This window comes from Colletotrichum abscissum (genome assembly GCF_030869225.1).
Source record: "Colletotrichum abscissum strain IMI 504890 chromosome Unknown Scaffold_29.1, whole genome shotgun sequence".
NCBI classification, from domain to species: domain Eukaryota; kingdom Fungi; phylum Ascomycota; class Sordariomycetes; order Glomerellales; family Glomerellaceae; genus Colletotrichum; species Colletotrichum abscissum.
In genome coordinates, this window is record NW_026850198.1 from 459948 (window position 1) to 474250 (window position 14303).

The 14303-nt window shown below is 52.5% G+C and overlaps 6 protein-coding genes across 6 annotated transcripts; 2 read left to right on the forward strand and 4 right to left on the reverse strand.

The window, feature by feature from the left end:
* Positions 1-77: 77 nt before the first annotated feature.
* CABS01_11034 (uncharacterized protein) lies at positions 78-506 on the reverse strand (the record flags this gene model as incomplete). The annotated part of the gene is made up of 1 exon (XM_060544389.1): positions 78-506. One exon carries the CDS (start codon positions 504-506, stop codon positions 78-80), a length of 429 nt encoding a protein of 142 aa, XP_060398665.1.
* A 2225-nt stretch (positions 507-2731) lies between these two features.
* Positions 2732-3046, reverse strand: CABS01_11035 (uncharacterized protein; the record flags this gene model as incomplete). The annotated part of the gene is made up of 1 exon (XM_060544390.1): positions 2732-3046. One exon carries the CDS (start codon positions 3044-3046, stop codon positions 2732-2734), a length of 315 nt encoding a protein of 104 aa, XP_060398666.1.
* Positions 3047-4053: 1007 nt separating this feature from the next.
* On the forward strand, positions 4054-7010 carry CABS01_11036 (TBC domain-containing protein; the record flags this gene model as incomplete). Its single annotated transcript, XM_060544391.1, has 4 exons — positions 4054-4170; positions 4295-4637; positions 4700-6891; positions 6948-7010. 4 exons carry the CDS (start codon positions 4054-4056, stop codon positions 7008-7010), a joined length of 2715 nt encoding a protein of 904 aa, XP_060398667.1.
* A 795-nt stretch (positions 7011-7805) lies between these two features.
* Positions 7806-8493, reverse strand: CABS01_11037 (40S ribosomal protein S8; the record flags this gene model as incomplete). Its single annotated transcript, XM_060544392.1, has 2 exons — positions 7806-8362; positions 8430-8493. 2 exons carry the CDS (start codon positions 8491-8493, stop codon positions 7806-7808), a joined length of 621 nt encoding a protein of 206 aa, XP_060398668.1.
* Positions 8494-10853: 2360 nt separating this feature from the next.
* On the reverse strand, positions 10854-12875 carry CABS01_11038 (uncharacterized protein; the record flags this gene model as incomplete). Its single annotated transcript, XM_060544393.1, has 8 exons — positions 10854-11383; positions 11432-11493; positions 11546-11667; positions 11732-12105; positions 12162-12198; positions 12251-12270; positions 12324-12380; positions 12647-12875. Coding segments are annotated over 8 exons (1431 nt in total), but the record flags the coding sequence as incomplete, so codon positions are not given.
* A 273-nt stretch (positions 12876-13148) lies between these two features.
* CABS01_11039 (uncharacterized protein) lies at positions 13149-13361 on the forward strand (the record flags this gene model as incomplete). The annotated part of the gene is made up of 1 exon (XM_060544394.1): positions 13149-13361. The coding sequence occupies one exon, from the start codon at positions 13149-13151 to the stop codon at positions 13359-13361; it is 213 nt and encodes a 70-aa protein (XP_060398670.1).
* Positions 13362-14303: the final 942 nt, after the last annotated feature.

Here is a 14303-nt window from a genome sequence, read left to right on the forward strand (position 1 = left end):
GCGTCGCAAAAGAGGGTATCCCTTTACGGTATTATACAGTCGTGTAGAGGAAGAGGTCGACGGTCTGGTGTGTGTGGTCAAAACGTGAAAAGAAATCGACCAGGCGATGACGAGAAAGCTTGGGGTAGAAAGGCACAGAAGTGCGAGGCCGGGTGCAGGTCGTCCTCACGGGCTTCCGTGACAATAGCTTTGCCAAGCAATGTATGTTCGGGTCGTCCTGTTAAAAGTGCGTGTCGCTCAGACTCAAGATCGTAAAATCCTCGCGAGTAGCAGGCGGTGAGATCAAGCCGTCGATCGCAACGAGTGCCTAGTGTTGAAGGTAAGGTGGAAGGCGGGATGGGATGTTGGAGAGTGAGGTGGAAAAAGAAGTTGCAGATGTCAAATCGGCAAGGAAAGGTAGGTGCGGTTACAGTGGGCCCTTTGCGTAATAGCAAGGTAGGTAGAGGTAGCTTTGCCAGCTTGCTAGGCGTAAGGCACGGCTCAGTCACTGTTTGGTTGGAGGTCATGTACGGGTGGTGGTCTGCCGCCTTGCGAGCGGTCAGACAACCAAAGGTGGGAGGAGCGGGCGGGCAGTTGCTGGGCTGGACACCTCCCCAGGCTTCGCACTGTCTTTTACCCGTGTTCATCCACATAATGAGCAGTGCTAATTATCTGTAGACACAGTGACCGCGGTTGTTTGTCTATCTTCGTTCCTACCTTACCTATGACGGGAGGAGAGGATAGCGGGGAGGAGAGTGCACGGTTCAACTTAGATTTTGTTGGCGGGACGCAGGCGGTAGTGTGGAGGCGGCATCAACAGCATCTTTGTCAAAGGTACGTACCGCGCCGCAAGGCGACCGGGCAGATGTGACCTTCCATACAGTACTCCGTAGGTACCTAATAAATCTTAATATTCCACTCGCTTCTGGAACCAGTTTCTGCCTTTACCTTCCATTACCTAAGGTAAGGCATGGCAAGGCAGGCAGGCCAACACAGTCGTAATGCTGTTCTGATGCCTACCACAAAGTCAACACAATCAGATCATGAATGAGTTACAATCCGCAAGATAATGTACATTTCATTTTGCCCAATCACCAATCTTACTCATGCTGGTACACGAAGGTTGTATAAGGTTCCTTCGCGAATGTACATTTGGCAAAGGAAAAATTTCATCTCCTTACATGATGGCACTTTACGTACTGAAGATTTATGACAGCATCCAGCGTCAAACAAGTGGACTCTTGATACCTTAGCAACGGGGCTTCTAAAGACTGGATCTCCTTACTAGACTACAGTATTATCCCCACTTCACAATGTCAATAAACGTGTGCAGTGTTGATGATGCGCAAAAGTCGGAGGGTCTGGCCAGCGGTAGATTGAAAGAAAATTTCTCCATCGCCTTTTGGGAAGTAATGCCTTCCTCGACAGATTCCTCACGCAGAACTCTAACAACTGCTCTCCTCTCGTAATAGACCTGTGATGGCCGGAAGGCACTTCTAGCTCACGTCAAACAACTCAGTCACTGCCAACACATGGCATGCTGATTTCCAGAGGCTGTCGCTCCTCCACGTGGCTGGTCTGCCGAGAATGCACGTGTCAATGTAAGGTATTGGGGCTTTAAAGCCTCAATTGACCGGGCAGATGTTGATTTACGCTGGGCCTCAAATCTCATTTTCCAATAGAGGGCTTGAGAAAATGCATACCAGAGTATCTATCTGGCTCTTCAGATTGAACTCTCCGGGCAAAACAACGATCTCCCCGTCTCGAGCACGATATATCAGAAGTGACATTAAGCGGTGTCTTTTTAAGGCAAGTGAGGGATGAATGGACAGTGTTTGAATCGACATCGAAAGTAGAGCACTGCGAAAATATCAAACGTCAAGTCGCAAATGTGATGAGTCCTGCCCATCTGTTTTCATCAGGTTCTCATTACGACGAGTCCCGCGACCTGCGACATTTATGCTTGTGGCTCAGCTTGCACAGAAGACTTGGGGCAGCCGATATAAAAGGCCTGGGTTGCATTCCAGTTCATCCACACCAAGACACCAACCGGTGCTTGGTCCGAGGTTGGTAAAAATAGGATCCAAGCGTGCCAGGCATGCCAGACAAGCCATTTGAGACCCAGGAAGACCCAGTATGAATGCCTAGCTGCCAATGTTAACATTCGGATCAAATTGACCGAACCCGACCTGAAGGCATCAGAAGCATAGTGACTACTGAACCCCGACGATGAGTGAGGAAACCGGCCTCGGTGCCGTTGTCCCCCGAACCCGGGTGCAACCCGACCAACAAACAGGCGGCGTAACGCCGGGTCTGCGGGCGGGCGGCTGGCCTTCTTAGAGTTGGAAAAAGGGGGAAGGGCACCAGGGGTTGAAAAGATCTACCCCCGATTGCAACGGCGCGAGAGATGCGCAGATCATAACGTTCCAACGGGGAAAGGCTGGCGCTACCAAGAGTCTACTCAGTGTACACAGCGAAACAGTGGTAAAGAGCAAGTACTGAATAAGTAACCACCTCACACAAGTGCTTTGCCTCGGATGGCCAACCATCAAGCCAGTCCAACTTTCCAAGCCATCCAAGAAACTTGTGCTGCAGGGGCAGCGGCTGTTGGACTGAACGAAACTCTTTAAAGACAAGGTCGTCTCGGAAGACGCGCACACATCCACAAAACAAAGAGCCAAGATGGCAGATAAACAAATAATACTGTGTAGCGACGGCTGAACAGTAAGTTCATATCATTCTTAGCTATTGCTCACATGAGATGATGAGGTAAAGGATGCCCCAAACTTCCAAAGATCGGACGAGGATCGGGATGACTCAGAAAGGGCAATTCAAGCTCTCGTTTTGACGAGATTGAAGCTCCCAAAACGGATAACGAGATGCTATTGGAGATTCCTCGTCCCAAGATAGAAAGCTTTGGGACAGTGCCTTCGTATCTGATATTATTATCGCATATTGACATGTCTTTCTGGATACGCACCTGATAAGAGTGACTTAGCGAGAGTGACAGAGGCAGCAAAAGGCGTTGAAGAGGCTGGAAAAGGTGTGGGAGGTGGTGGGCAATCATTAAGAAACATCAGCTTCCCTGCCGTGTCGATCCCAGCAATTTCCTTTTGGCTGGCATGTCCAGAGGAGAGCCCCCTGTCATTGATGGCATTTGGGGCTGGCAAGTCCACTGTCCTGCGCTCCGGGTGAGGAACTCAGGAACTCACGGCATCCAGACTTGCAACTTTGCAAGACGCCCCCCTCGTGCAGCCCCCCCGAAACAGAGAGCGATCCCGTTCCGCAGCGGCGCGCTAAGCTACCAGTGGTTGGCCCGGTCCCTCACCTTTTGCCTCCCCCTGGCCCCCAAAAGTTGACTGGACTCCGTACGCTAGAGTTGAACGTTCGTCTGTGGTGGACCTTGAGGAGTGCTGAGGGTCGATTACTTGGGCGAATACGGACGGGACTCGAGTATTCTCAGCCACCGTTCGGGGGTCTACTTCCAGGTCCCATTCAGGTAGGTGGATTAGCTTAAGTACTGTGTCACATTGAACCAGAGAAAAGATACATCTGAAAGGGGTCCCCCCCATCTGCGGTGAGGCTCGGGCAGCTTCATTCATTCAATTCAATTCCCCATCCCATCCCCCCATGCCCGGTGCCCCCCCAGCCAGGAAATAGGAAAGAAAAAAAAGGGAGAGAAAGAGGCACGACTTGCGCGCCACAACCGATCCTCGACTGTCAATCCTCGACCCTCGACCTTGACCTACTCGCCTTCTCGATTCCCCGTCTTCCGTCCTGACAAGCTCAGAGACGAACAACCACACACACAACGACGAAAACAGTTCCCAGCAACCAACCCTGCATCATACCTTACGAGACCCAGACTGCAGCACCCGTATCACAAGGTGTTCTTCAGCAGCACAGACGACACAGTCTACAGATTTGCCTAGTGCTGCAGTCCCCCCCCCATCTCCATGGACACCAACTAGGTCCTCTAAACAGTCCGACCTCGACCTGGACGCAAGCTATATCACCATACCGCACACACCCACATAGGTCAGCGCAAGTTGACCTACGATTCTTCATTTCGCCATGTCCCAGCCAGACGAGCCTGTCGCGACCGTTTCTCCTGAAGTCACCAAGGAGACCAAAGAGACCAAGGAGAAGAGACTCTCGACTGACTCCGACTCCGACTCTGATAAGGAGAATGTAACGCTCCCCTCATCCTCCCTTGATGCACACATACCTGCTTGGGCCTTCCAAGCTCGACCACATGCCGCAACCGCAGTGCAAACAGGAGAAGAACCACTCGCTGACATGACCGAATAAGCAGCAGGATGCCTTCGAAGATGCCGTTGTCGATGTCGCCGAGGTAGCTGAGGTGCGTTCTCTTACTCAGAGAACGCCCTCCGTCTCCAAACCACCACCCGCCGAGGAAACGGACCCTGAATCCCCGAAAAAGGAGGAGCACACTGAAGAGGACAGGGTGGAAGCACCAGCAGCTCCGCCTTCACCAACACCAGACGATCACTTTGTCGACGAGGACTTTGTGAGCGACCATGAGGACGTGGATATCAAGCGCAAAGCTTCCCCCGTATCCCATCGACTTTCCAATACCTCAAATCTGGACGACGTCAAGCTCGACGACGACCACCCTGCCCCACATGAGGAACCAGGTTTGTTGTTTGACTGCATGAATTAATTGACGTCTGACAGTAATGCTAATTTTAAACCCAAGAAACGAAAGCCATTAGCCCGGTCGAAGAGAAGCCACTGCCGCCCAAGAAAATATCCATTAGCAGCATCACCGGCGCCCTCCCATCCATGCCATGGTCGCCGCCAGCCGAGCCATCGCCTGCCAAATCTCCCGTAGTCCCAGCTGCACCCCCACCGCAAACCGCTTCCTCTGCCGCCCTACCACCACCCCCTGGCCCCCCGACCAGGAAGCTCACCAGCCCCTTCTCCTGGCTGTCTCGAAACAGCACAAGCAAGGAGAAGGAGACCTCACCGCCTCCACAGGCCTCTCCTCGTCGAAACACAGCCAGCTCCATCGCAACGTTAACAAGTAACCCAGAGATGTCGCTGGGCAGGTTAGACGAAGAGAAAGAGGGCGCCATCCCGCGACACAGTCTGAAGGACCGCTTCAAAATGGTTCGACTACGGGAAGAGGCCGGCGTCACGCTGCCATCCGACGACGATAAACCTGTGCCGCCCCCCAAGGGATTGGGTTTAATCACACCTCCCGCCCAGAATGGAACCGACAAGGAGCTTGGAGCTGATCAAGCCCCCAAATCGCCTCTCCCAACGACCCCGAACCCGGCGCTGGCACCAGGAACAGTATCTGGTGTATCGGCTGGACCCTCGGACATGTCAGACTCCCAGGTAGACTGGGATCTCTGGCAGTCCGTTGTTTACGAAGGCCCGGCGGTTGTTCAGCGGACCAGCGCCGAGGAACTGAACAAAGCCATTGCCAGTGGTATTCCTAACGCTATCCGTGGAGTAGTCTGGCAAGTATTGGCCCAGAGTAACAATGAAGAGCTCGAGATCATGTACAGAGAGCTAGTGGCCAGGGGAACCGATAAGGAAATCAACAGGAACAGTCATAGCACTGTCAGCTCGAGCAGCAACGGTACTCTCAGCATTCAGAACGACATTGTCAATTCCTCCTCATCATCTGTCCACTCGGAACACTCAGCCGCGAATGGCATGCCTTCCCCTCATGAGAAGAGTGCGGAGACGGTCCTAAAGGCGCAGCAGGCGGCTACGGTGGCGAGACAAAAGAAGCAAAAGGAGGATACTGCCATGCTCCAGAAGTTGGAGAAGACGATTCGACGAGACATGGGTGCGAGAACCAGCTTCTCCAAGTACGCCGCCGCTGCCGGGCTTCAGGAGGGCCTCTTTGGCGTGTGCAAGGCGTATGCCTTGTTCGACGAGGGTGTTGGCTATGCTCAAGGCATGAACTTCTTGATTATGCCCCTTTTGTTCAACATGACAGAGGAAGAAGCCTTCTGCCTGCTGGTCCGGTTGATGAACCACTACCACCTGCGCGACCTATTTATTCAGGACATGCCCGGCCTTCACAAGAACTTGTACATCTTTGAGCGCTTGCTTGAGGATTACGAGCCAGCTTTGTACTGTCATTTGCGCCGCCGCAGCATCTCACCACACCTCTACGCCACACAGTGGTTTTTGACACTATTCGCCTATCGATTCCCCCTGCAACTGGTACTACGCATTTACGACCTGATCCTGTCTGAAGGTCTCTCAGCTATTCTGCGATTCGGTATCGTCTTGATGCAAAAGAACGCCTCCAACTTGCTTGCCATCTCGGACATGCAGCAACTGACCGTCTTCCTCAAAGACAAGGTTTTTGACGCCTACATCGATACCGCACCGAGCGCAGGCAGCATTCTGGAGAACGGCTTCTTTGGAAGCTCAAGCGCCAGCATGGATAAGGAAGTCTACCGCGCCGATCAACTTGTCAGAGATGCGTGTGATCTCAATATCACTCCCGAGATTCTCAAGACCTACACAACCGAATGGGAAGAGAAGACAAAGGCTGAGAAGGACCGTGAGGCCGAGTTGGAAGGGCTGCGGACTGCCAATATTAACTTTGCCGTCAAGGTCCGTAAGCTCGAGGAGCGTGTCGAAGCATACGATAGTGAACAGGCTGCTCTCGCAACTGAGCTGGTCCACACCAAGGTCGAGAACGAAGAACTCAAGGACGAAAATGAGAGTCTCAAGGGCCAGGTCCGTGAGCTGCGAAACGTCATCGAAAAGCAGCCTGAAGAACTCGAGAACGCATGGAAGGCTGAGCGAGAGGATCTCATGAAGCGTAACCTCAAGGTTCACGAGGAGAACGAGAAGTTGGAGAAGGAGATGGCGGAGCTGGAGGAGGAGCTTGTGCAGACCAAGATGCAGTATGCCGAGGTAAGAGCACGCCGCAATGAAATCCATGAAGGATAGTTTGACTAACTCTATTACAGATCAATTCTCAGCACGAGACGCTCAACCGCAAGTGGACAGACCTCAAGCGACAGTTTGCTTGAGGCAGTCTGTGAGGAATACGACCCTGGTAACCCAGAAGCAGAATTCTCTGAATATCTTAATGTACAAAGTAATCATAGCTTCCCATTGAGTATGGAGGTTTGCGTGTGTTTGCTGGCCTAATGCACATCTGGGCAGCCAGCTGGTAGAAGTACGGGCATCGATAAATCAGACAGACCCTTGAGGCGGTCACCGGTTTCTGATATCCCGAGAACCAACACGCGGTAGGAGTGAGCAGAAGCATGCCGGCCTAGACGGGCCAGGAGAAACTGGCTAATAGCCATCCGGTTTTTAATACAAGACTCGTATCAGAGGCCAGCTGCTAGGTGAGCACGGAGAAGGGGTTCAAGGCGCATACTCAAGCTTCCGTAGTTAGACTTGACAGCTACAACATCAAATACAGAAAGCATCACAAGACAATCAGGAGAGTGGATGACAACAGGTGAACAGTGAATACGGCAGGCAAAAACTTGGTGGTATAGTCTTTTTGAGTCTTCCTAATAACCCATATCCGTCTGTGGTTTGGTTGCTTTTCCGAGCCTACATTTCATTGTGAGCTAATCACGCCCCGTGATGGCTCGCCAGACGAGAAAAGCAAAACCTGTTCAACACCAAGAACAACCTAAGAGCCCGATAAAATGTTTTTTTCATTCCCGTAAACGTGATCCGTGACAAAGTCACAGTTATCTAGTTTTTTCCCCATCCACATCCACACGCCCACAACGCGCGACGCTGTATCGTTAGGACATGGTTTTCACGCAGCAAACGGGACCACCCTGGTAAACAAGGCGATACGTTTACTTGTGGAGCTTGCGCTGGTAGAAGGCGAGCTCCTCACCCTCGAGGATGTATCCGTCGCAGCGACCGGACTGGCCGGGGCGGGAGGAGACAACGGCGTACAGGCGACCGGCCTCGAACTGCTTCTCGAGAGCGTTCTCGACCTTGCCCTCGGCGGCGTAGCGCTCAGCCTGCTTCTTCTCGACGGACTTGGACTTCTTGGTCTCCTCCTCCTTGACGCCGGCGGCGGCCTGCTGCTTCTGCTGGCGGCGACGGCCGAGGTTCTGGCCGTAGTGGGCCTCGTACCACTGACGGAAGGGGGCGGCGTCGATCTGGACGACGGCGGACTTGGTCAGGGTGTTTGTGCGGACGAGCTCGTTGTTGGAGGGGTGGTAGGCGACGCCGATGACACGGGTCTTGCGGGTGCAGCCCTCGGAGGCCCAGGCGAAGTTACCGGAATCGAGGCGGAGGGCGCGGTACTTGTGGTTGCCGCCGCGGGTGCGGACGGTGTGGACTCGCTTGGGGCCGATACGGGTGTTGGCACCCTGGCGACCGGCCTCGAAAGCGCGCTTCTTCCCTGTTGAGCAGAAAGGTCAGAACGCATGCTTGATTAGAGCATACGGGCTTTCGATTGTATTACGCACGGTAGTAGGCGCGCTTGGCACCGGAAGCGGAGCGCTTGTGGCGGGAATCTCTCGAGATACCCATGATTGCTTATGCTGTTCATGGAGAAGAAGTTAGCCCATGGGTTCTGGTGAAACGGTGAACGAGTGACAAAGAAGAAACTTCGTGACCACGAATGATCTTGAAGAGGGGTGTTGGATTGGGAGAGGGGGTGCGAAGTATTTCTTCAATGCCCACCAAGGAGGATATCGCGAAATGCCTTTCTTCTTGCGCTGACGGATGGTGAAAACCAGCGAAAAGAATATTGGAAGATCGTGGGATATCGTCGTCGAGGTAAAGGGTTTCTTGAAATTTCCGCAGTTGCTGTCTCGCTTCGGTAACTAACCTGATGGTTCCTCAGGGGGCAATCGACTGGTGGCTGGCCGGCGTTGGGTGGTTGACTGTCGAGGTTGTCGGGAATGAACTTTTTTCGGGAGGTTGAGGAGATTCGAGAAACAGCACCTGGCAAATTTGGAGTTTGTGCGGGCTCGCTAACCCCACTGGCAAAAGCTGGGAAAAGTGCACGGTCCAGGCTAGGGCATGCTTTTGGCCTGAGGTTTGATGGAAATCAGGGGTTTTCTCATTGGCCGGTTGTGATTGGTCGCGGCTTTCTCGCGGGGGAGTTCCTCGGTGAAGAACTCTGACCGAGGTTGCTTCACCGAAGGTCTCTACTTTTCCTCTTAATAAGGCACCTCGACCGGACTTTGCCTTCGATTGCCTGGTGATAGATATCATGCCGACAATCGACAACAGAGGATTTATGCCGGACTGCTTTTTTGGAGTTTGTTCGCCTTCCAACTCTAATCGGCAAAACAACACGGCGCCTTCTCGAGATCGACGACTGCCATCGGAACCAACGGCCAAAACTAAACCAACTGCCGGTCAAGTATTTGAAGCAAGCTAGTAGTGTCAACGCATCATTGCAGAGCTTACTTCCACAGCATCAAAGAGTCGACACGCAATCTTCCCGGCTGAACCTCAAGGGATCCTTCTTCACTTCAATCGAGACGCCCCCATGTTGGAATCGTTTCTCCTCGTGCCTTTGGTGGCCTCTCGCAGCTAGGTAGCCTCACGATAGGAAAATCAAGTGAAGTGTAAACATGATGACTTGTGAACATTCGGCAGTGTACACGGCCACTTGTGAGGATAGGCCACCACGTGTGAGAAGGTTGTTGGGCCAGGTCTTTCTATCTCTACCAACCTTTTCTTTTGCCTTTCACGATATGCGCGCGGGTGGCGGGTGAGGGCGCTTCAGATCGTGACTTCCGCCAAGACGGAGATGCCAGAAAGCCTAATGGCATAGCAAAGCAATTGATTGGAAGAAAGCTAGAGAGCATCTAGTCGAGGGCGGGGGGCGTGACAGCCAATCCGACTCTTGGCCGTGTTCTAGACTCACCACAAGTCTGACGCTTCTCACGTTTCCAGACCAATTCAAGAATCCGATTCTCGTGCGTCAAATACCCATATTCGATATGGACAATATTAAGAGACGTAACCCTCGGGGACCTTGGCGATCGGCGCCTGACTTTGCGTCTGCATATCATCACCTCCCTGTTCCTACGACCCTGTCTTCATAGTCGAAGCAGGCAAAAGATGGGAAGGTTTACTGTGGCATCTCAACCCAATCGCCCATTTACTTCTGTCAGACATGACCAAACATGACAGCAGATTGCACTCTACGATCGGTTTGGACTCATTCATCCCATGTTTATCTATCTCTGGCCAAGAATTGTGCAATTGTTTTTCTTGTCAAACAGAGACACACACACTAGAGGGCAAGGGAAGGCTCATCTGCATCTGTAACACCCAAAGACGCGAGTTCAAAGGCCGGCGTTCATCGGGTCCGGGATCTGCTCTGTAATGGTCAATAGCCGGAGCTTTTTTCCACGCCGGGCCTCACGGCATATCCGGCCTATACGTGTTCCCTGCCTTATTGACAACCACCAACCCCCCCCCCCCCCCCCGGGGCCCGCCTGGGAAAATGTCGGATCTCTCACGCATAGACTGTGTCAAGAAGAGACAAACTGCTCACACCAAGCTCTTGACAGCCCATAGAACATCCGAACCGCTTTGCGATCCGCCGACAGTGCCCTGTGCGGTTTCCGGATCACCAAGTAGCGGCAAGAATGCCCAGAAACGGATAAAATTCGCTGGACTAGGAAACACCAGGAATTGAAAATCTTGAACTCGTGAAGAAGTGAATTGGCCTATTCTACTGTAGGCAATGTATCGCGCAGCGACCTCAAAAAAGGGGGCTGTGGACAGCCAAAGTTGGCGTGCCTCTATGCCAAGTGCTTGTTTTATATACATTAATGTAGTCGCCGAAGCTTTTCCAGTGGCTTGCGTATGTACTAGGTAAAAAACCATCAAGAAGCCTGCTCAAGCGTCGTCACCCTCGGGTGCGATCAATCATCAGATATCCAGCCTGTGCCGTCGCGGATGTTTCCGATGTTCCCTCGACTTTTTCGCCTGGCCATTGGCCGTCCCGCGGGGAAGTATGGATCTTCCATCACGTATTGTGACGGTGTCATCTGTAGTTGCGATGAAGGAATGTCGTTCTTCACCTTGATGATGCCCATCTCTACGCTGTGTGCTAATGATGGTTTGTCGAGGTCCAGGGGTAGGATATTCTCCATACTCTCAGTAGTCGCACGTGTTGAAGTCCCGTAGGAACTCGAGCTGACGGAGAGTTTTCCACCGGCCTTCCCCTGCGTTGCTCGTGCATACGCATTTTGGCCCAAGTATGGCTTCGATCCGCCTATTGTCGTTCGCTGATTGGGATAGTATACTTTGGAGTATTTTCCCGTCGACAGGCCGAGGGCCTTGTTGAGGACAGGGAAACGAGCTATCAACGGTCGTAAAGATGGAACGCCGGAGCAAATGATCAAGGCACAGACTTCGACTTCTGACCAGAGTAAGGGGTCGGCGACCAAGACTACGAGAATTAGCTAGTGAATGATAACGGGAAGTGAAAATGACATACAAGTGACGTCGCGGTCAAAAGCATTGATGTAGCTCACTCTGATGACGGAAATGACACAGACCCTAATCCTGTTAGTTGCTTGTCCCGAAGATGGAGGCGATTCCAGGAACTCACAATAAGCCCAGGGACAACATAACGATGACCCCGACTCGCTTTGCCATCGGAAGTTGCAGTTTCCAGACAGTCGGGATTGGTTGAATGAACAACACCAAGTCTGTCAATAGTTTGATGACGAACTGGCTCGAGTTAGCTGACTGGCGCGCACCACTTCATATTACCTCCCTTCCAAGTCAAACTTACAGCAGAATAGTAGAAGATGGTCAAATCCAGACATGTTCCTGGTACGGACGGTGTCCAAGCTCTTTCGATGGGAGTGCATCTGAAGATGACGACGGCGGTCTCTTCAATTCCCTCTGCGAGCAGCAAAACGATGAGAAACTTGTTTATGCGCTGGTAGACCTGATCAGGGAGCAGCCGAAGGTAAAGAACTGCGAAAGACATTTTTACTGTCACAAATGCCCAGATGTATGTGAGTTGTGTGACGACTTGGAACTGCAGATGGTTTGTCAGTGCGGATCGAGGAAAGTCTCTTTTGGTGTTTTCTACCTTTAAGAATTCGGCAAAGTCTGACTTCGAAACGTCTTGAAAGTGGGAGCCCAAGCCCACGCCGGTCACTATTCGAGATTAGTTTGAAGTCCCTCTCCAGCCTTCAGAAATGGTGGCAACTTACTGGCAAGAATTGCACTGCATAGTGCCATGGCGAGAACCTGTTCATGTTTAGCAAGCAACTTCCTCCCAATTTCTATCGTGGCTTCATACCCAGCTGATGAGCACGAGTGCTAGAAATGGTCAGCATGATAGTCGTGATAGCTCATCAGTCGTTGATACTCACTGTCATCCCAGCCCAAGCTCCGTAGTAGGACACTTCGTACAAAGGTCCTCATCACGACTGTCAGCGTGATAAAAGTCATCAGCATGATGGTCACGCTCGCCGTTTGAGCGACCTTTGTGTCCGCCATTTTTGCCGATGGTTACATTCAGGTCGTGGGTGCCTCTCGATGGACCTCAAGACAGCGGGGGGTGGAATAGATATTCACAGTCCGACATAGAGGACCGGAGTGAAGGGTGACAGGATGGACCATGACTGATAGGTGGTCCCCTACGTATGTATGTGCTTGACATAGCCCATAGAACTCTGATGCATTGGACACACACTACGAATGCGAACCCAATCCCGGTCCTTCCACTGCTGTCTGATCTCTTCAGCGATGTCCCCAGACGACTTTGTCGAGATAATCTGAAGAAAGAGACGGACTGGGCATCCAGAACGGGCACCCGGGGTCATGCGTGTGCGGTAAGGGTGCGGATGGCCACCCGAACAGAGGCACGCTTCATTGTGAACCTCGTTCGATGCCAGCTGTCTGGGACGAGCATAGACTTTCCGCGGATGGACTGGTGAAGAAATCTACTTGCGAGCCCCTTGTTTGGAGGTTAAACTTCCAACAGCCAAGTTTCAAAGTTCAAGGGCTGGTTGATCGTCGCAAGGAAGGCCGTTCAGAACATCAGGCTCTGCTGCAAGATGGCCCACGGATCTGTGAGATCCAGTGGCGTGATTGGTAGAGCGAGACGCGAAGCCCAACGGCTTGAACCCGTCGATGGGTCGCCCTTGCGACTACCCACAGGGGAATCCGGGGAAGGCGAATCGGGTCGCGGAGCCATGCTGCGTGGATTAGGTCATGCATACATATGTCCTTCAAAGGGCTGGCGAGCCGTGCTCTCTGCCCGTCAAGGCAATCCAGAGGAAGTTCGAGAACACCTGTGTATGCCTGTCGAGAGGTGTACAACCAATGACTCGTCCGTACATCGGAAAGGTGCGAATAGCTGTTCATGTCCGAATCTGCCAGTCAGCTATAGCCCCAAACTCTACTAAGGACCTCAAATAGCCTGATGCTAGAGCAGTGCAATAGCCATGCTCGTGTGATCCAATAGCATCCAACTTAATTAGCCGTGTAGCATTCCGAAAGTCGTATATTCGAGAGACTTGTCCAGGAAAGCTTGGCCAGGCGTAGCCGCTGTGGCCATGAGACGATAGAACACCGACCTCTTGGGAGCCTCTTCCTAGGCCGCGTTGGGAAATTCCATCGGCGAGGCCATTGGTCAAGCCCCGTGTTGCTCCGTGTTAGTCGTCTAAAACAACAGAAGAGCCACGAGCTGGCTATGACAAACTTGTCTGTGCGGGTTTCTATCTTCCGAATGACCCATTTACTAGTTATGACCAGAACAGACTAGTCAGGCAAACGATTCATCGTGAGAAGGTCGGTTTGTTTACGGAGGAAACGCTGCCTCATTGCGTTCTGGGTTCGCTTGGTTGAGGCACTTGCGCTCCCCGAGCCGCTGTTTGATGTGCTCTCTGGGCAACTTGAAGACGATCGGTGACTATCTGGCCATGATACTGCCAGACATTTCAGTCTCCTCCCGCGACGAACACAAGCTTCGACGGAAGAACAACGGCAGAACGACGGAAAATCGTGATGAGATGAATCTTCCGGTGAGGTGGACAACGGCAAGTGGGAAAAGTGAGGTCTCCGCTAGAATCGCGGCGTGTTGTGTGCCAGAGGCATTTCGTGTGGTGGGTTTCAGTATCTACGCCGCGGTGAATCCCGACAGCTCGGGGCAGTCCCGATGTTGGGTGTGAGTGGGCGGGAGCCGAGTAAGCGCCGTTGCGCCGTTGCGCCGGCATCGTCGTAATGGAACAATACAAGCGGTTTGAATACCCTCCCACACGCCGGGAGGCAGGAAAGGGTAGCCTGTTTAACGGCGGCGACTTTGATGTCTGTAATGTGTTCTTGTTGGTGCATGGTCAGTAGACGAG